The sequence below is a fragment of the Cyberlindnera jadinii genome (genome assembly GCF_001661405.1).
Source record: "Cyberlindnera jadinii NRRL Y-1542 unplaced genomic scaffold CYBJAscaffold_18, whole genome shotgun sequence".
NCBI lineage: Eukaryota > Fungi > Ascomycota > Saccharomycetes > Phaffomycetales > Wickerhamomycetaceae > Williopsis > Williopsis jadinii.
Genome location: NW_017963669.1, coordinates 152,051 through 172,406, shown reverse-complemented (window position 1 = coordinate 172,406; position 20,356 = coordinate 152,051). Strand labels below are relative to the sequence as shown.

The following is a 20,356-nucleotide window of genomic DNA, read 5'->3' as shown; positions in this document are numbered from 1 at the left end:
ACAGCTTTTCTATTCTTCTGGTTTACAGCTATTTTGGGTATATGTGATTATGATAAAGATGTATGTGTAGTTGTAACATCACTGGAAGAAGGTTCCGTATACGTGATATATCCTTGTGACGGTGTATAACCTGGTTTTCAGCTTGTCTGTATCAATGAGGTCATTGATATCACGTATCCATTCCTTCTGCTTATAGCTTGGAACCAACAACATCCCCAGTTGCCTCAGGGACACCAGTTCCAGCACCAAGGAGCCGTTAATCTCGTCCAATAGCTCACTCTGTTGATCTAGTTCTTGCAATTGGATCAACAGCCTTTCAACGTTGTTCAACACTCTGGAGATTTGTACTTTCTTCTGAGCAACGTTTCTCATTACATAACCACGTTTGATGTAGCTCTTCAACGCATCAAAGGTGTACACCAAGACCAGCAGACTAGGTGATGCTGCAACAATTCCAAAGACCAGTTCTTGAGATTTCAGCAGCTTGTCTATACCACTCATGGCCACTGCACCGTCAACCTTGGTCTTCTGCAATTGGATCAGCAGTGCTCTAGGTAATGTGCCACTAATTGTACTCTTCAACGGATGCTTGATGTCGCTTTCATAGTTCTTCATCAATGGTGTCAGATCTCCCGTGGAAACCATCTTATCCAAGTGCTCCGTCAGATTCGAGAGTTCTTCATTGGACAAGTTCTTATACTCAGACGAGTTTTCCACGGTGTATTCGATAACCATTCTTTTCAGCGAATCCAGGTCGGAAGAGAGCGACCTCTGTGACATGATGCTGATTTCAGAGTTGTCATCGTGTCTAATCGTCTGCAATATGTTCATAGTGGGCTTTAGGATCCAGTTGCTATAGAAGCCAGTGATTGTACCCCATACGGAATGCGTGAAGAACTCAACAATGGCATCACGGTTTGAGACGATTGAGATGATTGTTGAAGGTCCATATAACAAGGATAACAAGATGGTTGGCCAGTATCTCGTCAGTAGGGAAGGTCTCTGGACATGCGATAGTTTCAACCTCCATGAGTCGAACAGCTGTGGCAGCTGTTCCAATGTCTGTAGCAGTGTTTCAACTGGGTCGGTGCCATCTCCTTGCAAAAAGCCCAGAACCTCGTTAAACTTGTTGATTGTTTCAACACAGCCCTCATCGTCCAGCAAGGTTACATCTTTTGGTAAACTCTTCAGAAGTTTCCCCAATTCAATGGCATTTTCCCTGTGTACTTGTTGGGTATCCTGTACTTGACAGTGTAATTCATGCAATATGGACATGAATGGAGAGCCCAATATAATCTTTGTATAACTGATCCCCATTTTGGATAACGATCCCGGTGTAGCAGTTGATAACCCAACAAACTTTGTGAATCCTCGAACATTGTTGATAACAAGGTTGGAGTAGACAGACTTGGTCACCTCGTGAACCCACTGACGCCACTCCATGGTGCTTGTAGCTCTTGGTCGCAAGTCCTCGACAACTGTGCTAAATAGTCTCGTCAATCTACTCGGGAAAGTCTGCAAGGCATACAGTGCAGTTCTCCAAGATGTCGATGATGTCAGTTCCCAGTAGAACAGTTCATTGTTCAAGGGGATTGTTGATTTGAGCAGCTTGTTCAGTGTTATCTGGTAGAGCAGCACGATGGCGTACTGCACGCTCATTCTGTACAGATTGTCGTTCAGCTGTTGAGACTTTGGCACTCCTCTTATTGGTGTCAGCAGTTGTTTCAACTCCGCTAACGTACAGCCCTTGGATCCGATTTTGACCAGCCTCACCACTGTTGATGACAACTTCTCAAGAGCCTCTAGATCTGCCTTATCCCAATCAGTCCATGATTGCTCAGTCGGCAACTTCTCACCATTCTTCTCAGGTGGAGTAACAGACGTTAACTGGATAATACCAGTGTTGTTGTTCAAGTTCCACTGGGTCAATTGATCCAGGAGCTGTGAAGAGCATTTCTCCAGAGAGCAGAAGTTGTTGAGCAGGGAGTAACTAACAACGGGTTCAGCCATCTTAGACGTTAAAGCAAACTGCTTGCAAGAGTTCAACACTTGAAGGGATCGATAGCAATGAAAGTGAAAAGTTCCAGGCCTCTTGGCGATGGCCCAGGCAAGCCACGAGAGATGTCCGGATGTGCTCACATAATCACTTAGTAATCAAAGACGACAAAAGCGGGAAAAAAGATGCGAGGGAGGCGATCCAAACCCGGCTTTTGTGCGTTGAAGGAAGTTAAGGCCAATGCCGCCTCCGGTTTTTTCAAGGATCACGGTCATTGCGGCTAGGACCAAGTTGAGTAAGCACATAAGTTTCAGGTGACCACGGACAACTTTGTGATTGCCATGTTGGGTGATCACTGCGACTAGGACTAAGCGGAGTAAGCACAGAATTTTCAGGAGACCACGAACAACTTTGTCATTCCCGTTTGTGCCATCCGTGTGTGCGTGTGTCGTGTACCAAAAATTGGTAGAACAGGGATTAGTTGTTCGTGAAGGGTGGGGTGGGGGGACCTCTCAAGAGATTTCGACCTCTATAGCTTTGCATGATTAATCAGATATGTAAGTGAAGCGGAATAATCCATGTAAGGATTTGGAGTCTACGTCGGGTCATTTGTACATCCATAGATTGGAATTGTACATGCCCAAAGAAATTCTAATCCAACATTCTAATCCAACATCGAATGGCTTTTACCACTCAAAGGTTAAATCGGTAAATCAGATGTCTTAATTTATGGGCCAACTTTCCTGGGAGGGAGGAGCTGATGGTCTAAAAGTTGTATGATTGTGCTGTATAGAAAATGTATTGCATAGCACATCAACATGTGGACTAGTCCCCCCCCCCCCTGCACCCAACTTACGTAATCCAGTGACACTGAGGAAGGACTGAAAATAAAAGAGTTTCAAACAAAGAGCCGCATCGGTCTGGCCCACACCCAGGAGAGCTGCACACACACGGAAGACGAACGTTACTTCCGAATGCGGTAATCCAGCATTCCCTGTTTTGTAAACACATGTCCGCATTGGGACATAAAACAGGCATTTGCAGAGGCAGGTGAGCGAAAAAAGGGCATGGGCCTGCTGGTTGCTACGGTGAATGCCATCCACTGTTTGAGGGACCGGCCTGAAACTTAGTCGTAAAGTTGGGTCTTGGGATGGAAAAGGCTTGTAAAGCCGCTCGTCACCAAAACGAATGCCACCATGGACAGACACACACGCCCACCCACCTGAAGTTTAAGCCCTTGGACTCACCGCATTGTAATCCTCTCACTCGCACAAGCATTCCTCGTCACCAAGGAAAAAGAACGCAAACAGCGATGGCCCACCATGCACAGCACTTAATTCCTCACATCCTGTGACCTCTGCCCTGCTCTAATTGTCCACAGTGATCGATTGCTTGCTGTCTGTAATTATGCAGCAACTCCATGTAGTGGTCAAACTTTGTTTTCCGTTTTTTTCGCTTTTTCCCTCGCTCTCCCTCTGTTTGCAGCGGTTTCCCGCCCGAACAAGTGCAAAAACAAAACAAAACTGTGGGCTCTTGTTATCCCCTTTCCCTTTTGTTCTATAGTTTTCCTTTTGCCGTCATCCCCTAGAAAAAGCCCGAAAAGTTTTATAAATGGACCACACCCCCCGAATTTTGTCCCTATAGCACTTTCCCTCTTGCTCCTTCCTACTTGGTTTATCTTTGTTTGTGATTATACCATTCAATTCTAATCAGCACTCACATTCGAATTTGCAACAATGCTTCCAATTGCAGACTCAATTCTCAGAGTATTAAACTTTATGTTCCTGACCATCGTCCTTGGTCTGACGGGTTCGCTTATCCATGGTCAAGACCACTCTAATTCCAGGGTCAACTTTGCCCTGTTTGCCTCAGTCTTTGGTTTGGTGTTCTCATCATTCTACGGGTTGCTTGCCAACTTTGTCGAGTTCCTCGCATGGCCGGTGATCCTCGTGGCCTTGGACTTCTTGAACTTCGTCTTCACCTTCTCCGCTGCCACTGCACTGGCTGTTGGCACAAGAACCCACTCTTGTTCTAACCAGTCCTACTTGGACAGCAACAGTATCACCCAGGGCTCCAAGGACCGTTGCAGAAAGGCACAGGCTTCCACCGCCTTCCTGTACTTCTCCTTCTTCACCTTCATTGGTTCCGGTGCCATCTCCATCTTCTCCTTGTTGAACGGTGGTGCCTTCGGCTCCAGAAGACCTAGAAAGTCCGCTGGTGTTCCAACCATCTCCACCGCTTGAGTCCTGGCTGGGTTATAACGTCATGTCGTGAGAATCATGTGACATTACCGTCCTTTACTACCGCCACTATTCCCACTGCCACTACACATACGCACATATTCACACCTGTATACATTATTATACCACCACCACCACCACTTTTTTATATGCTCCACTGTGACCGCTGTCTGTTTGCTTGTTTATTTGTTTGATACACATTTACATTCATAATTGTTGATATGAAGCTGTTTTTTATACCCAATGGGGTGAAAATGATTGGTGTTAATCCAAAGCGAGGAGACTAGAGGATGAGACTTTTAGTCCCCAAGGCTTTATTTTTTTATTGTTATTTTTTTCTCTCTCGCAAAAGGAAACCCTCGCAGAACCGGTGGATAAAACGGGCGGACTTTCCTTTATTTTTTTTTTCAAAAGACTTGCAAAGACAGCACTTTTGGAGGTGAATATGTTGTTTGTATTGTTTCTATGTGGTTAATTAATTGTTTAATGAAGGTTATAGCAAAAAGATATACATTCGTGTAATGAAGTGTTTGTATCATTCTAATAGTGTACCCTTTTAGCTGTTTGCGTTGCTGCTGATGCCCTTATGCCTTTGACCAGGTGTTGGGACTTTTAGTGGGAATTGGGTATTTATTGCCGTTGCAACGCGAATAGTGTATGATGACAAGTGCCAATGTTAGACTTTGTTGTTTGGGTTCATGTCCTTCACACCGGGGTTGCACTGTCGGATTAGAATCAGAGGTCATCCTCGATGTCACCGTCGTTGTCTCCATACTGCATTTCGTCTTGCTCCATCCCAGTTGAAGTTGACTTGTCAAGAGACGTGAGCTTACCCATGATTTCAACGACAAATGGACGGATCTCGTTGATCTCCAAGAGAGAAAGGTTATCCAGTTGCAGATGGGACTCATTTATAAGTTGGAGACCCTTTTGCACCTTGATCATTCGTATCTCCTTGAGATCCTGAACCAAGGATTTCAACTTGTAGACTTCATCGTTGATGTCATCACTCGCGTATTCGAATATCAACTTGCTCTGTTCCAGCCAGTTATTAGGCAGCTTCGCAAATGAGGTCAATTCATTGACTTCATATTGGTAGAAATCCTGTAAGGATTTCAGGTTTAGCCAGTCCGGTGGAACAAGGGAACACTTGTTCTGCCTCTTCAGGATTAGCGCAAACCACAGTGGCACTGACAGACGTTGCATCGCCCTTATACTCGGGATGTTATCGGTGATGAGCTCGATCCCATTCATCGTGTAACGGGGGAGTATCGTTATCGGCTCGTTCTCAGTGAGAAACTGAATCTCCTGGGGTGAAAAGGTTGTCTTCAAGCAGCTGGGGAGTGACATTTGTGACTGGGAACGGAGGTGCTTCACAGTGTCATAGAGCTCTTCCAATGGGAGAGTTGTGAACGTGTTATAGGGAAAACGCGCGTAAAACACGATTTCCCCATTGGGAGTCCCAGATCGAGAAATTACGTAATCACATGATCACGTGAGAGGCATACGGTGAAACACGTGCGCTATATATACGAGCCACAAACAAAACAAAGAAGAAAAAAAACGTAATTTGAGTCATCGCTTTCTCCACAGTTCAATATAATACTCCTCGGTGAAGAGCCAATACAACCTCAATTGGGATGTTTCTGCGGTCAATTACCAGGAGATGTGCTGTGGCAACTCGGTGTATCCGTTCATCGAGGTTACTTTCGCACAAGCCTGTGACTGCGAACGCCCTGAAGAGAGAATCAGATGAGAACAAGGAATTAATACTCAGTATCCTCAACTTGACGACGACGAGAAGAGAGACGAGATTTTACCTGAACAAGTACTCGACTTTCAACTGTCGTAATGGTCCAAATGAAGTGGACACGATAAAGAGAGTGTCGGTGATCAAATTGAGAGGCAACCTGTTTGAATACGATAGGAAACAGCTGTCAAACTTCACCAATACTTTGAACTATATGAAGAAGCTGGGATGTTATCCAATGGTGTTGATCGACTGCGACTACTTGTCGAGAGAGTTGGACTTCAACAAGGTCGATAACTACATGTTCACCCAGTTCAACTACTTGAACTCGTGCTTCAAGCCTTTGAAGCTTACTCCGCTGAGATGTCTCATGACCATAGGCCCTGATGACAAGATAAAGCTGGAATCGTCTAAGCCAATACACGAGTGCGTGGAGAATGATACCATCCCTGTGATGTTTCCCTACGGATATGAATCTGGCAGGGCTCAGCAGTGGATTATCGGCTCTCAGGACTTTTTGAGCAATCTTGTACCACAACTTCACAAGCCCAATGAAATCACCGTGGAGAAGCTGATCTTCATAGATAAGCTAGGTGGCATTCCAAGTATAGAACGCTCAAATAACAGCCATGTCTTTATCAACTTGGAGCAAGAGTTTGATCGGATCCAATCAGAGCTACAAATAGGACACCTTTCGCTGTACGAACGTGGCATTCATCGCTCCAACATCGTTTCCATGCACGAGATCATGTCAAGTATCCCATACAAGGACCTGACAGGGATAATCACAACTTTGGAGGTTGCCAATGAAACCGTGGAAATGAATCCAGTCATATATAACATCCTAACTGACAGATCTATCGTTTCGTCGTCGTTGCCAACTACAAAGTACCAAAACAAGCAATCTCTTTCGAGCAAAGTGGCTAGAACAAGCATCATTAAGAAGGGCCTGAACGTGGAACAGCACACGTCCTTTGACTCGATAGACATGGTGAAGTTCAAGGCTTTGATTGACGACTCTTTCAAGAGAAGCTTGGACTTGGATCACTACCTGGCGAGAATTGTGCCCATCTTGAACCAAATCATCATTGTTGGTGATTACGACGGCATAGCCATCATAACCAATGAAATGGCACCTTCCGGTAAAACTATTCCCTACCTGGATAAGTTCGCCATCTCGAGACATGCCCAAGGCTCGCTGGGAGGTGCTGACATGATATTTAACATCCTACTACACGATTACAAGGACAAGCTGTTGTGGAGATCAAAGAAGATCAACCCTGTGAATGGTTGGTACTTTCAAAGATCCAAGGGTTCATTCGACTTGAAGAACAGTGAATTCAGGGTATTCTGGACTAATCCAAAGACCACGTTGGACGATATAAGGGACTATATCGATATTGGCATGAGAATCCAACCTTCATGGGAAAAGTGAGGAACGATACGGGCTCACTACAAGCACATACTATATATATATTTATTACTATATCATCTATGAGAAGGCAGTTACGATACACACAGAACACCATTATGCATGATCAATCGGTGCCATCTATACGCTCACCAATGTATTGAGATGTCGTATCGTCGACGATGTAGCCCGCAATGACATCGCCTCTGAACTGCAAGCGTTCACCGTTATCTAGTGCCATCGATAAGAGGTTGAATTGAGAAGCATCGCCTTTAACAGTGAAGTGTTGAAGATAGCCCTTTTCCACATTAAACGTCACCTCAAAATCAGGGTGTCGTATGTCGTATTCGAATTTTGGTGAATTGCCGTATTTCCAATCCCATTCTTGTAGTTCTTCAGATATCCTCAAGATATCTGGCTGCAGTGGAGACTCGTCTCCAACAGTGATAACGTCAACTTCCTGGTTAAAGAGCTGTTTAAAGCCTGTGACGACCTGTTCTACAAACACATCGTTGTCGATGCCAACGTTCGTGACAGGGGCCGGAACACTATCAACACCGTTACACCGTATGGTTACGTCTCGGTCTCTCTTCGTGGTGTCAAGCAGCTTCTTCAAGATGTCCAGCTTCGAGCTCAAGAGCATCGTTCCGTGATGATAGCTCAACCCCTTGGATATCTTATACGCACTGCCACTCACTTTCAACCCCTCCATTGTGATGATATCACCTCTTTCGTTCTGTTTCAGAGCGACTCCGATGGACTGTAGCTGTGACACTATCACACCACCGAAGAACTTCCTGTCAAACGATTCCCTGGTGGTCATATAGCTATAATTGACGTTGTGGAGATCGTGCACCACTGTCCCCCCACCACTTCTTCTCCTCAACATTGGGATGCTCAAAGAGTGTATCAACGGCAGGTTCACCTCCTTCCAGGGGTTCTGATTCTTGCCCACAACAACACACGGTGAGTTTGTATACAACACGAGCCTCTGGGCGTTGAACTGTGGTGTTCTTGGGGTATTTGCGAATACAAATTCCTCCAATGCCAGGTTCCTGAAGGGGTTCGTCATCGTCGATATCACAACTTTGGGCTCGTTCGAAGCAACGTGCCCGAGTAGGTCCCTGGCCACTGCTTCACCGTTGCTCTTGATTCCATACAGCTCGTCCATTTCAGCGTTGATCTGTGCAATATCATCCTCCACAGGCTCACCATCAAGACTCTCGCGCGATGACCCTGTAAACATGTCAGAGTAAAAGTTGTTGATCTCTGAATACTCGTCATCTTTCCCACTTCCAAGGTCTAAGTCAAACGGCACAGACGGCTTACCTGATTGGAACCTCTTGAAGAGCACCGGAACACCATGGCTCACGCCCCGTCTAAGCATATTCCCTGTGTTCTTCCTCCCCCCCCCCCTGCGCACCGTGGGTTGTGTGTCTCGTAGTGAAAAATTTTCCTGGTGGTTGCGGTGCTCCTTCACCTTGCTCAACCACCAATGGTGATGAAGATAGCGCAGTGAAAGCAGCACACGATGGATAGAAAGTACCCTTTGGAGGCCCAGCTGCTCTCACGGTCTCACGACACACACAGGGTCGTTGAGCTGCTCACGCAGAGGTATGCTGTTAACGACAAGCCGATGCTCTCCTTGAGACCAACCACTGGAGTGAAGAAGACGAAGAAGAAGGCAAAGACGAGGAGCCTGGTGGCCCAGATAATGTCGAAGAAGACGGCACATCAGCTGAACAAGCGTAATGACCAGACCAAGTTTGTGTTCAAGAGCTTTCTGAGACGTTCGATGTACGCTGAGCGTATGCTCAAGTACAAGGTGTCCAAGTTGAAGCGTGAGGGACATGCCATCGATGAAGCGAGCATCACCAGGTTCAAGGAGTACTCGCAGATCCCAAAGTATGATGATTTCCTCCAGTTGAACCTGCTGTGGACGCAGTATATCCAGGACCTGCTACAGGTTGAGCAATTGAAGGGAGCTTCATCTCAACCAGTGCTGTCCAAGCTGTCTAGCGCAGACTTCAACGGGTGCTTCCTCAACGTGCTCAAGAGCAAGAACAAACAGCTTGTGGACTCGTGTGGCATAGTGGTGTGGGACTCGAAGAACTTCTTCATCGTTGTCAAGCCGGATAACGGGCTCAAAATGCTGGAGAAGAAGGGAACAATGTTCAACTTCATCGTGCCGTTGTACAACGTGTTAGAGCCCGATGGCTCCAACGAGTGCATGGAGTTCACCATCATAGGCACACGGTTCCAGTACCGAAGCTCTGATCGAGCTGGACGCAAGTTCAAGGCCAAGAGCGTTGTTGATCTCGACATGTGAGCACTACTGTGCGTGTTCTCCTCCGGGGGCTGAACAAGAATACAAGGAGGTTTATTACGTTTATGGAGTATAGAATACGAACAGATGGCCATGGTCAGCGGTGGGACAGAGGTGCCAGCGGAGCTCAGGCACCGTCATTTAGAACCTTTGCCCCTCTTGTTGAGCTTCTTGGCCTTCTTCTTTGAGACCCTTTTGAACTCCTCCAGGTCCAAGAGCTGTGCCTCGTCATCGTCAGCGTCGTACATGGCGGCGGATCTCATCATCGCGTCGCGTGCAATGGCTTCCGCCATTTGCACGTCCGAGATGTCCTTGCCCAACTCGCTCGCCTCGATAACCTGCTCCCCTGAGCGCTCACCGCGGACACCGCCATCCTCTCTCTGCGCTGTGCTCGTCTTCGCCCTCGTCTTCGCCCTCGACGCCGGCTTGAGCCCCTCGCCCAGCTTCAACGCCGCAACCTCGGCATAGCTCAACTGCTTCAAGTCAACGTCGATGAACCCGTCGTGATCGACCTTGGACAAGGCAATGACGCGGCTTTCCGGTGTCAACGTCTCCTTGCTGGCGGCGTCGGCTGGCTTGTGCTCGGCCTGCTTGAGCTGGAAGAGGGAGAAGGGGAACATCATCGTTGTGAGCGGTTTGTGAGCGGTTTGTGGGTGGTTTAGCTGTGTTTGATGGGCTTATTTGCGCTTGTTGACGCTTGTTTACCCAGCTGTTTGTGGTTGTAGGTTGTTGTACAAAGAAGCCAAAGGGGAGTTTTGACACGGGTTTTCCCTTATCAAAACGTAAACAAAGGGGAGATCCCGCGCGGGCGAGATAAACAATGGGGCGATTACGTAAGGAAGGCGGGCGGGTTGAGATTACCCGGCGGATGGAACGTGGGGTCTGGTGGCGCTTATCTATGACGTCATGCTGGAGGGTGTGCGGGTGTTTTGATATGGGAGGTGGGAGATGGGAGATGGAAGGCTGGAGATGGGAGCTGGCATCGCATTGGTGTGCTTCGTTCAGAGTTGGATGCTGAAGGAGTGTGATGGTTGGATATGGAGGAGGCGTGCCATGTGCTGGTGTATTGCAGGTTCATATTTTGTGCGCTGTGACTTGTTTAGTGGACTCTCGGATGCAGTGTGGTGACGTGATGTGATCTGGGTCGTTGTATGATGAGACACGCGATGTTGGATCTAGTGTGGATCATTCCAGGTGTTGCGGCTTTCTTGGTCTGTTGTCTTGATCAGCTTTACTACGGTGGAACTTGACACATCCTGGAAGAGGACCCATTCGCCTGAAGCACATAGACATATATGCGAGGCATATGCATCACTTCAATGAGTGCAGAACATCTCCTTGGAGAAGATCATTCTCATGGTGACAAGTACCCTCTGCTGGCTCTGAATATGACGTATCGTTGATGCTCAGTATCTATACGAGCCTCCACCATGTCAACACGTCACTGCAGGGCCTCCGACAGTGGGAAACTCACCATGCACTGATTCATGATGTCTCTTAACTTGATCTGAATACAATTCACAAAGACCATCAAATCTATAACAGTATGCAATCGTATTATATTGTCTGACAAGAACCTAATGATGTCTCTAAATGAGACCAATCAATACAGACACACATGTAGGAGATGTACATACTCTGCTAAGCTTGTAGGCGTCGTCGATTAGCTGGACCTTCCTCAAAAAGTCCATTTCTGATACCGCCAACGTCAATCCTGATGGTGCCACAACGGTGTGACTCTCAATTGCCAAGTCCTGTTCATAATAAGATGAAGTATACTTTCCTTCACTATGAATTCTCCCCCAAACGTCCCAATTCTAAAGGTTTTATGAGAAATTCCCATCACCACAGGTTTCCCTCACTACATAGATCATTACGTAATCAAATCTCAACTCCAACACCCACCATTGTATACCATTCTTATCCAATCCTTTTCCAATTGAGTCACCTATGGCAAATCGATAACAATACATTCCTTCTACACTCTCTTGATTGAAAGTTTTACCAATTTTTTTTCTTGTACTGATTGAACTCCAGCTATAAATTTCCCTATAGCATCTTAACTAAAAATACATGTAGTCGTAACACACACACACAGACCCCTTTCAATGATTAAAATTGTCTCTTCTCCATCAACACACCCCACTCATCATTAATTTTGTCATTTTTCTCTTCTTTCTTTATGCCCTTTGGATCAATTTATTTTCTTCTAAAGGAAGAACCCTCGGTCAACTTGGCCTTACCACCAGTTGGGGTGGTCAAGACAGTGGCACAAGAGTCACAAGTGACAGCAGTTTGCGCGTGGGAGAAGACGGTGGTGATGTTCAAACAACCTGGACACTTGACATCCATGAAGTAAGATCTTGGACCTTGAACCAAGGTCTTGAGCTTGTGTTGTTTGGCCTCGGTGGCAGCAGATGGGTGCAACAAATCTTGAACTAAAACCTAGAAACACTTTGTTAGTATGTCGAGTCCTTTGTAAAGGCATATAGCCCCGGGATAGCAGGTAGACTCGCAGCACAAGACCGCTAAACAACTAGCACAGGAGAGGAAGGAAAATTTTTGCAATAACTTCCCCCTGTTCCAACAGCATATTTTTCGTAAACTCCCAGATAGAACACTTCACTTGGTAGAATGGCTCTTGCTTACTTATAACTAAGCGATTGGACATAGTCTTGATCCTTCATCGGTGTTGGAAGTTGGTTTTGCAAAACTGTGGCAACTTCATCCCTTCACACTTCATCTATCCCATCTTCAGCGGTGTCGGACCTCCACATAATCGGTATCACTGTGTTCATCTCGGCGCGGTCTATCCAGCTATCCCATTCGATTTGTCTTGCCATTAACGTACCATTTTGTATCAAACGTCTATTAACTTCCTTGGATGGTGTACAGATTCCTCTTTGAGTGAAGGAAAGCCTTGTGCATGAAAATTTTTTGTAAACGCCACCTGCAACCGAGCGACGGCACACGCACGCAACCAGAAAAAACGGGATGAAAAAAGAGCGCGAATATTTCCGAAAATGGAACGCAGTCACATTTTCCAGACGGGGTGTAGAGGTGTACACCAGGTGTTATTCCTTCCCTCACTATCACACCACGTGAGTTATCACTACACTGTAGCCCTAATCACCACAGAAACGGCTGAGACCCTCGCTTTGGCCTGTTGCCCCGGATTCTGCTTTGTTATGGCGAAATCTGCACTATCAACATCAACATCGAAAAATGACACAAACCTCGCTCATCAACATTGGATTGGCAAAGGCGCAACGCTGGGAGAGCACGATGGGCCAGTCGACAGAGGAAACGTTCGATACCTCGGACTACTACCATACGCCAATGGACTGTTCGTTAGCTGAAGTTGACGCTGGTTGTGACTTCGCATCAACAGCTGGGCCTAATGCGTCGCCGCTGTGCAATGATGATGCCTTTGGTGCTGGGATCGATAGGACGTTGAAGATCTTCACGTCCTCTGCGCAGTTACACTACCGGTACGCTGTGAAGTATTTGCCGATCTTGATCATACTGGTTCCCTCGATCCTATCGCTATTCTTCCCGCGGACAATAAAAGTCGGGTCCTTCCAACTCGGCAATGAGCAGAGTAACCCTTCGGCCATTGTGGTTGATATGTTCTCGATACTGACGTTATGCTGGATGGTGAAGTTTCTATTGGACTGGCCGTGGAAGTGGTACTTGCAGATCAATGGGCTGAAGGCGAAATTGGAGTCGTACTTGGACTCCCAGTACTCCAATGCCACTGATCCTCATCAGGAGGAGGCCCACGGTGGAGAAGAGTGGCAGGCAACTGCTGACAACAGTCTAAGACAGTTGAACTGGCAACAAGGTGCCTCACTGGTGTGCTGTGTTATAACGCCGTTCATCTGCTGGTGGATCCTTGTCTTTGCCCGTGATAAGATCATCGTGATGGGTGCCTCTGGTGCAACGTCAAGGGTCGTACTGTCGGACTTGAACGTTGTGATATTTGTCAGCTGCGGTATTCTCAGAGTTATAATCCAGATATCTGAGCATATCCAGAGATCAACAGCGTCTATCGAGCAGAGAACAGAGAAATGGTTCAAGTTAGCAACAATTAGGCGTCATTCAACGGCACAACATCAGGATCAGAACTCTGGCGAGATGCAAGAGATCAAGGCTAATAAACGTGATGAAGAGTTAAGCCAAAGGATTAGCAGATTGGAGTACCAATTGAGCGAGGTGTCAAGTAAGATCCAGATGATCTATTCAAGAAACAAGGTCACTTTGGATAACGAAGGTACGTTCTTATCAATGAAACACTTCAAGATACTCGAACGGGAGATCAACGAGATCAATTATAAATTGAACAACAAATATGCTGATTTGGACAGTGTCATCTTCAGGCTGAAGGAGGAGGTGGTTGGTACTAAACAGATTGACACGAATAGTACAAGGGCCCTAGTGGAGCAGTCAGATGCTATTGAATCCAAGAGACCAGGCCATTCCTCTTCTCTTCATGGTATTGTTCTAACAAAGAGACCAACTTATATTCCTCAAGGCCTGAACAGCTCATCTGGTACACTGAAATACCCAGTTGAAGAATACGCCAAATCGTTGAAGAATGGAATACCAGGATTTAAATCCTCTTGGGTTCAATATTTGGCTTCTACACTGAGCCCTAAGGAAGAAGGCAGTGTTGATGATAATGATGCTGAACACCTTGATGATCTACATGAGAGTAACTTGAACAAATTGACTGATTTGAACGGCAGTGGCAATAAGGCCATGGTACAGCAAGTCCTGTGGTTCTTTATTGATATGCCATTGTTCTTGCAAAGACTTACCTGGTCGATGATTGCTTACATTCCAACAAGATTATTGAGAATGGTGTATCTCGTTGCGCTAATGATACTAGAGGTCTTAGTTCAGATAACAAGCTCCAAGTCAACAACTTCATCCGGCTCAAAAGAGTTCTCTTCGATGCAGACTTCAAAGGTTATCAATGGCGTATCGAAGGCAAGACGGTATAATGGCTTGGTTTGATGGTTTTAAGTGCTAGGATGGTGATAATGACAGCTGATTGTATTGTCATTTGCTATTAATGGAGGTTTACTAATGATGGCTAACGATATGATTTACCTCTTTGACGACATTTTTTTTTTCACCATGAACTATGGTTTGGATTTTATTTTGCTTTTAACTGGATGAAAGTTGTATGGCTTACGTAGCTAGTTTCCTCTTCTTTGGACTTCTCTGGTCGTGGTCTTCTTCTTCCTCTTCTTCTTCATTATCTTCTTCTTCGTCCTCTTCATTGTCTTCTTCTTCGTCTTCTTCATTCTCCTCTACATTTTCTTCTTCTTCTTCAACTTCGTCGTCAACTTCTTCATCAACTTCTTCATCAACTTCTTCATCAACTTCCTCATCATCATCTTCTTCTTTGACCTCCTCTTTCACCTCGACATCGTGATCTTCATCCTCCAGCACCTCCTCGGTCTCTTCAACTTCCTCCACATCAGCGTCACCATCAGCCTCCCCTTCCTCAGCTTCCCCACCCTCGGACGCCGTATTCTTGTACTTCTTCAGGTCCTTAGATATCTGCGTAGACACCCGTTGTAGCCAATCGACACCGTCTAGAGGTGCACACAGCAGCAATGCCCTCATCTCTTTGACATTCTCAACTGACTCGTTCTTTTCGCCACTAAGGACATTTTCAATCGCCTGCTTCAGCTCAGGTCTCTGCTTCACCAGCTTCTGTAGTCTCTCTCTGTTCTTAGAGTCCACGGCCGGGCTCACCTTGCCATTCTGTTGTGTCTTGTTCGAAGAAGATGAGCTCGTAGCCTCGTCCGGCTGCTTTGAGCCCAGTAGCCTCGTCAGCAGCCCTAACACGTCGAGGATGTTATCGATCTTGCTACTCAGTTGTCTCTGCTGTGTCACGATGGAGTTGAACTCCATCTGTAGCGCATGATGTGAATCCAACGATCTGGCATACTGTTCGAGCAGCCTGTAGTACTCGTGTTCATCGTTCAGAGGCTCCTCCACTGCTCCATCTGAGGCCCTGCTTGTTGACGTGTTTGTAGCCACCACTGTCTGATCCTTGGACATCTCTCCACGAATAACAGCGAGTTGGTCTCTGTGTAGTTCTCTAGTGATCAATCGTATTTAGGGGTGGTTTGTTGTGAAGTGTCTCTTGTGCTCCAGGGGAATTATCAACACTTCGCGAACGTACGCAGGCTAGGCAGGCCAGGCAGGACAGACAGGCTACGCAGGACAGACAGGCTACGCAGGACAGACAGGCTACGCAGGACAGACAGGCTACGCAGGCTACGCAGGACAGACAGGCTACGCAGGACAGACAGGCTACGCGGGCTACGCAGACCACCCCAGCAGAGAATCAACTGCAAAGAGCTTCAGCCCAACGGCTATGAACCAACTAAAATCATCAATTCTGAACAGCACTCTGTCTTTCGTAGAACTCCACAACCTGCTCACTGGACGTGGCATCTTCAATTGACTTGTCATCTCTTATTCTCAAGAACCTTGGGAATCTCAGTGAAACACCACGGCCAAACACGTCTGCCCCGGCCTTATACACGGGACTGAGCGATAGATCAGCCGTTAGCACTTCAAACAGCGTGGTGGGCTCGAACCACACGTCTGGCTCAGCACCAGTGTCGTAGATGTAAGAGGCATCCGGTGTTTCGGTCTCGGTCTTGGAGAGCTTCTCGTAGAGCTGTTTCAACATGTCGTCCGAGAACCCTGTTCCAATCTTACAACACGTCTCATATTCGCCGTTATCCTGGTTATAAGACGCCAGCAGGAACCCACCGTACGTTCCTGTTCTCTTACCCTTGCCGTAGTAGGCACCAACGACGACGAGGTCGAGCGAATCGCCAACACCAGCGAGGTAATCCTTCTTCAGCTTCAGCCAGGAATTGGACCGTTGGCTCGGTCTGTAAGGGTCTGTGTCCAGAGTCTTCACCATTAGCCCTTCACATGAAGCCTTGACGGACTCATCCAGGAACTGTTGCAGCTCCTCGACGTTTGAAGTGGTCTTGCTGGTTGCGTACTGGAATTTGCCAGCAACAGGCGTTGTGACCTTGTACAGCACCTCACGTCTCTGTCTCAAGGGCTTCTGGATCAATGGCTCATCGTTGTAGCATAGAATGTCGAACGCAAACAGGCACACTTGCACTTTGATGTCATCTGCGTTGACATCCTTGCGCTTTCTGGTGCTCAACACTTGGAAGGGTAAGATCTTGTTGTCCTCTCTGCTCCATGCGACTGCTTCGCAGTCCAGGATCAACGATTTGGTGTGTTGATCTGTCTTGAGAAAGCCCTTGACACTGTCAACGATGTCCGGATATCTCTGGGACATGTCCTCAGAGTTTCTGGAGTACACTTTCACCTGTCCGTTGTCCAGCAGGTGGACCTGAGCCCTTTCACCGTCATATTTGTATTCACAGGTGAACTCCTCGCCGGTGAATCTGTCGAGGATTTCACCAATGGACTTGGTAGGTTTGGCTAACATCGGCTTCAATGGAATACCAGGCTTCAGGCTGCAGTGCTTGTCCAGATTCAGGACACCGTACTCCAGCGCAGTCTTGATCAAGATCTCATAGTTGGGGATCTGACAAAAGGCATCTCTGATCCTTTCCTCTGCCTTCACAAACAACTCTGGTGTCAAGCTCTTGGAGGACTTGCCTTTGAGCCTGGTCTCATGCGTAACCAGGGCCTTTGCCAGAGATATCAGCACCGTCTTCTCTGCCAGCCCAATTCTCAACTTGGACTCCAATGTTCTGATGAGGAACTTGGCCTCCAACCCTTGAGACGCAGTCAGCATTCTCTTTATGATGTTGATCTTCTTCTCCTGGGACTTGTTACCGGATGCCAGGGCAATCTCCTTCAAATTGGCAAACACAACGTTCACGGTCAACGGTTTGGGCTTGAACATCGTTGGCTGGACGTTTCTTGCCTGCAGCGCAATGGTTCCCAAATCACCGGTTTCCTTGTACTTCAGCTTCACCTGTTGGGTGGATTTCCCAGTGCTTTCTGCTATCGTCTTGATCAGGATGGTTTCCCCCAATCCCAGCTCCAGTCCCTCGTAATCAGGGCCCAGCCTGTTGATGAAGAGATAGGTGATCGGGATCAAATCATCCTGGTTGGTCTCCAGCACGCTTAGGAAGAAATCAGAGGTCAATTGGATGATCTCCAGTCTCTTGGACGTCGACTCGATCTGCTCAAACACCTCGACCAGCGCAGCGTACGGGATGGGCTTCGCAGCAGCCATCTTTGTTTCCATCTTCTTCGGAGCCTTGTGCTGTTCCAGCTTGAGGATTTCCCTGGCATCCTCAAAGTCCTTCTTCTCAGTCTCAGAGTCGTACGCAAGGTCCTCTTCCGGTGGCGAGTGATCTCCGTGTGGTTCCACCACGGTCTCATCAGGCTTCAGCTTCTTCTCAGCGCGTGGAACCTCGTCGCTCCTTGGAGGAGTAGGCTCCAATGACCTCTTCTTCGAGAGCATAGCAAAGATGTCTCTGTTGCCAGCCATGACGGTCGATTTCAGTCCAATTCGGTAGTTGTTGACGACAATGAGAGGGCTGCTGTGTACTAGTGGAAACGTGACGAGTCTCCTCCACATACACACCACGGTAATATGGCTGTTGCTCCGAGTTTCTTCAAGGCGAGGGCAACCGGTACGCGTGAAAAGTTTCGCGTCGGTGATGATGCCCAAGTTTACGCGTCACGGACGGATAAAACGAGTGGCACTTTGGCGATGACAGGGCCCTGGTGGCCTCAGCACCGGTGGACACTGCCATAGCACGGTTTCAGGCTCAAATTTGGCCCAATTGGCGGCTTTGAAGGGTCTTCATTGAAGAGGCTATAGGATGGCGAAGTGGAAATATCCCGATTAGGAACATTCCCTGTTTCGGTAGACTTCCTATCTCGGAAAGCCCGTGCTTTCCACCTCTCTACCAAACAAATGCGTGGATTTTTCCCTCATTTCTTTTCCCTCTGCAAACAATCACATTGTTTACTTCTCCTTCCTCCAACACACTCTCATCGTATTCACCGTTGAGCAACGTGGTGAGGAAGCTATGGCCAATAAGAGAAGACCTAAGAAGACCAAGGCCCCCTACAGAAGGTACGGGCCTGGAGGTCTGATCAGGACAGAGCAGCGGTCATCAGGCGAAGGAGCCGATGGCGCTGGCGATGAGGACGAAGACGAGGACGAGGAAGCAGAAGAGGCAAGTGTGATGGTGCGTGATAGCGGGACGCTGTGGCCAAGGTCCCAGTTCAGTAAGGTGGATGTGCTGTCGTGGGCGCTGTTACGGAGTGCGCTGAAGCCTGGGGAGGTGCTGAATATAATACCGGTGGACTTCAAGAGTGAGAATGCCACGATTCCACGCTTGCCCGTGGAAATCTTGGAACTGGTACTGAAATACGTTGACGAGCTTGATCCAAAGTATCTGCTGGTGAACAAGACCTTCTACTGGCTGTATCTACCGCTCATATACAACAAGCCAAAGCTTGATTCGCATAACTTCCATATGTTTGTTGAGTCGATCTCCAAACCGAAGAACAAAGTCGGACAGCTCGTGAAAACGTTGGACCTGTCGATGATCATCCAAAGTGGCAAGAACTCGTACGTCTCAAAGGTGTTGAGACGGTGCTCTGAGAACTTGGAGGTGTTCATTGCTCCTCAGACAAGTTTTGGATATGCGCCTCTCATCAGCTTGAGAGGCTGTAAGAACATCAAGGTGCTGGACTTGGGACTCGTCTCTGAGACGGTCAATCTAAGTGAACTGTTCCACGCGATCCAGAACTTGAAAAGGCTCACGAGATTATCGTTTCCAAGATCATCCATCTCCTGTAATGAGGAGTGTGATGAGTCGTATTGGCCTCCGAATCTTTGGCATTTGAGACTCAGTGGTGGTATCTCTGAAAAGTTTCTTTCAGACTCCATATTCCCCTCCACGATAACACGTCTGGAGTTTGCACACTGTCCCCTGATTACTGAGTTTGCCATGTATAAGATGCTGTTGAAATATGGTGAGAACCTGACCCATCTTTCTGTTCAATATCCAATGCCAGGGTTGAAGGACAACTCTTTGGATTTCCTCTTCACTTACTGTCCCAACCTGATCTTCCTACAAGTGTTTGTCGACTATTGTTCCAAGTTCCTCTTCTCGGAGGATCTGTTGCCGAAGCTGAGTGGTCGGGAGCGTCCTCTGAAGACCCTATGGATCGAGTCCAGCGGTGGACTGGGACAGAGCTCCAAGATCCACCCGGATGACCTGACCATTGCGCTCATGGAGGATCGTCTGCCATGCTTGAAGAACGTGCGAGTGACCTCGAAACTGGGCTGGGATGAACAGAACGACGACGTTGTTGATCTTGCTGCTCTCTTGGATGATAACGGTGGTGGCTTGTACGTAAACTACACTTGATTTACTTCTTTTCAGGAGCATCCATCCGGCCAATCGTTGTGTGCTTTTTACCTTATGACGTGTGTCTTCACCCTCCAATGTTTGTTTTCACCCTCCAATGTGTTTTTAATCTCTTTATTCTATTTTAACGACCGTTACGAATGCTCCTCCCTCGCCGTATACATTTGTCCATCCCCGATAATCCCCGTAACGCCCGAACGGGACAAATTAAC

General features: G+C 47.3%; 12 protein-coding genes across 12 annotated transcripts; 5 read left to right on the top strand and 7 right to left on the bottom strand.

Moving 5' to 3' along the window:
- Nucleotides 1-78: 78 nt before the first annotated feature.
- On the bottom strand, nt 79-1,659 carry NCA2 (Nca2p; the record flags this gene model as incomplete). The annotated part of the gene is made up of 2 exons (XM_020216943.1): nt 79-1,370; nt 1,434-1,659. The coding sequence occupies 2 exons, from the start codon at nt 1,657-1,659 to the stop codon at nt 79-81; spliced, it is 1,518 nt and encodes a 505-aa protein (XP_020068373.1).
- A 1,886-nt stretch (nt 1,660-3,545) lies between these two features.
- Nucleotides 3,546-4,399, top strand: NCE102 (Nce102p). Its single transcript, XM_020215834.1, has one exon. It carries the CDS (start codon nt 3,733-3,735, stop codon nt 4,237-4,239), a length of 507 nt encoding a protein of 168 aa, XP_020068372.1. The 5' UTR covers nt 3,546-3,732; the 3' UTR covers nt 4,240-4,399.
- A 307-nt stretch (nt 4,400-4,706) lies between these two features.
- Nucleotides 4,707-5,615, bottom strand: PSF2 (DNA replication protein PSF2). The gene has a single exon (XM_020215833.1). The coding sequence runs from the start codon at nt 5,488-5,490 to the stop codon at nt 4,972-4,974; it is 519 nt and encodes a 172-aa protein (XP_020068371.1). The 5' UTR covers nt 5,491-5,615; the 3' UTR covers nt 4,707-4,971.
- A 213-nt stretch (nt 5,616-5,828) lies between these two features.
- On the top strand, nt 5,829-7,768 carry ARG2 (acetyl-CoA:L-glutamate N-acetyltransferase). Its single transcript, XM_020215832.1, has one exon. It carries the CDS (start codon nt 5,877-5,879, stop codon nt 7,419-7,421), a length of 1,545 nt encoding a protein of 514 aa, XP_020068370.1. The 5' UTR covers nt 5,829-5,876; the 3' UTR covers nt 7,422-7,768.
- On the bottom strand, nt 7,525-8,568 carry AIM22 (putative lipoate--protein ligase; the record flags this gene model as incomplete). Its single annotated transcript, XM_020216942.1, has 1 exon — nt 7,525-8,568. One exon carries the CDS (start codon nt 8,566-8,568, stop codon nt 7,525-7,527), a length of 1,044 nt encoding a protein of 347 aa, XP_020068369.1.
- Nucleotides 8,569-9,330: 762 nt separating this feature from the next.
- Nucleotides 9,331-9,717, top strand: POP4 (RNase P/RNase MRP complex subunit; the record flags this gene model as incomplete). The annotated part of the gene is made up of 1 exon (XM_020212084.1): nt 9,331-9,717. A coding segment is annotated over one exon (387 nt), but the record flags the coding sequence as incomplete, so codon positions are not given.
- Nucleotides 9,555-10,444, bottom strand: CYBJADRAFT_36671 (uncharacterized protein). Its single transcript, XM_020217679.1, has one exon. It carries the CDS (start codon nt 10,344-10,346, stop codon nt 9,861-9,863), a length of 486 nt encoding a protein of 161 aa, XP_020068367.1. The 5' UTR covers nt 10,347-10,444; the 3' UTR covers nt 9,555-9,860.
- A 1,478-nt stretch (nt 10,445-11,922) lies between these two features.
- Nucleotides 11,923-12,617, bottom strand: CYBJADRAFT_195261 (40S ribosomal protein eS27; the record flags this gene model as incomplete). Its single annotated transcript, XM_020217547.1, has 2 exons — nt 12,373-12,617; nt 11,923-12,155 (listed from the first exon to the last, which is right to left on the bottom strand). Exons 1-2 carry the CDS (start codon nt 12,392-12,394, stop codon nt 11,923-11,925), a joined length of 255 nt encoding a protein of 84 aa, XP_020068366.1. The 5' UTR covers nt 12,395-12,617.
- A 278-nt stretch (nt 12,618-12,895) lies between these two features.
- Nucleotides 12,896-14,831, top strand: CYBJADRAFT_36661 (uncharacterized protein). The gene has a single exon (XM_020217678.1). It carries the CDS (start codon nt 12,949-12,951, stop codon nt 14,740-14,742), a length of 1,794 nt encoding a protein of 597 aa, XP_020068365.1. The 5' UTR covers nt 12,896-12,948; the 3' UTR covers nt 14,743-14,831.
- CYBJADRAFT_169543 (uncharacterized protein) lies at nt 14,455-15,854 on the bottom strand. The gene has a single exon (XM_020215831.1). The coding sequence runs from the start codon at nt 15,799-15,801 to the stop codon at nt 14,920-14,922; it is 882 nt and encodes a 293-aa protein (XP_020068364.1). The 5' UTR covers nt 15,802-15,854; the 3' UTR covers nt 14,455-14,919.
- A 223-nt stretch (nt 15,855-16,077) lies between these two features.
- Nucleotides 16,078-18,547, bottom strand: CDC9 (DNA ligase (ATP) CDC9). The gene has a single exon (XM_020215830.1). It carries the CDS (start codon nt 18,242-18,244, stop codon nt 16,139-16,141), a length of 2,106 nt encoding a protein of 701 aa, XP_020068363.1. The 5' UTR covers nt 18,245-18,547; the 3' UTR covers nt 16,078-16,138.
- Nucleotides 18,548-18,950: 403 nt separating this feature from the next.
- Nucleotides 18,951-20,294, top strand: PFU1 (Pfu1p; the record flags this gene model as incomplete). The annotated part of the gene is made up of 2 exons (XM_020213447.1): nt 18,951-20,223; nt 20,244-20,294. One exon carries the CDS (start codon nt 18,951-18,953, stop codon nt 20,142-20,144), a length of 1,194 nt encoding a protein of 397 aa, XP_020068362.1. The 3' UTR covers nt 20,145-20,223; nt 20,244-20,294.
- Nucleotides 20,295-20,356: the final 62 nt, after the last annotated feature.

Coding starts and splice junctions, on each gene's coding strand:
- PSF2 (XM_020215833.1), bottom strand. CDS start 5,490: ATGAATGGGATCGAGCTCATCACCGATAACATCCCGAGTATAAGGGCG.
- NCE102 (XM_020215834.1), top strand. CDS start 3,733: ATGCTTCCAATTGCAGACTCAATTCTCAGAGTATTAAACTTTATGTTC.
- ARG2 (XM_020215832.1), top strand. CDS start 5,877: ATGTTTCTGCGGTCAATTACCAGGAGATGTGCTGTGGCAACTCGGTGT.
- CYBJADRAFT_36671 (XM_020217679.1), bottom strand. CDS start 10,346: ATGATGTTCCCCTTCTCCCTCTTCCAGCTCAAGCAGGCCGAGCACAAG.
- CYBJADRAFT_169543 (XM_020215831.1), bottom strand. CDS start 15,801: ATGTCCAAGGATCAGACAGTGGTGGCTACAAACACGTCAACAAGCAGG.
- CDC9 (XM_020215830.1), bottom strand. CDS start 18,244: ATGGCTGGCAACAGAGACATCTTTGCTATGCTCTCGAAGAAGAGGTCA.
- CYBJADRAFT_36661 (XM_020217678.1), top strand. CDS start 12,949: ATGACACAAACCTCGCTCATCAACATTGGATTGGCAAAGGCGCAACGC.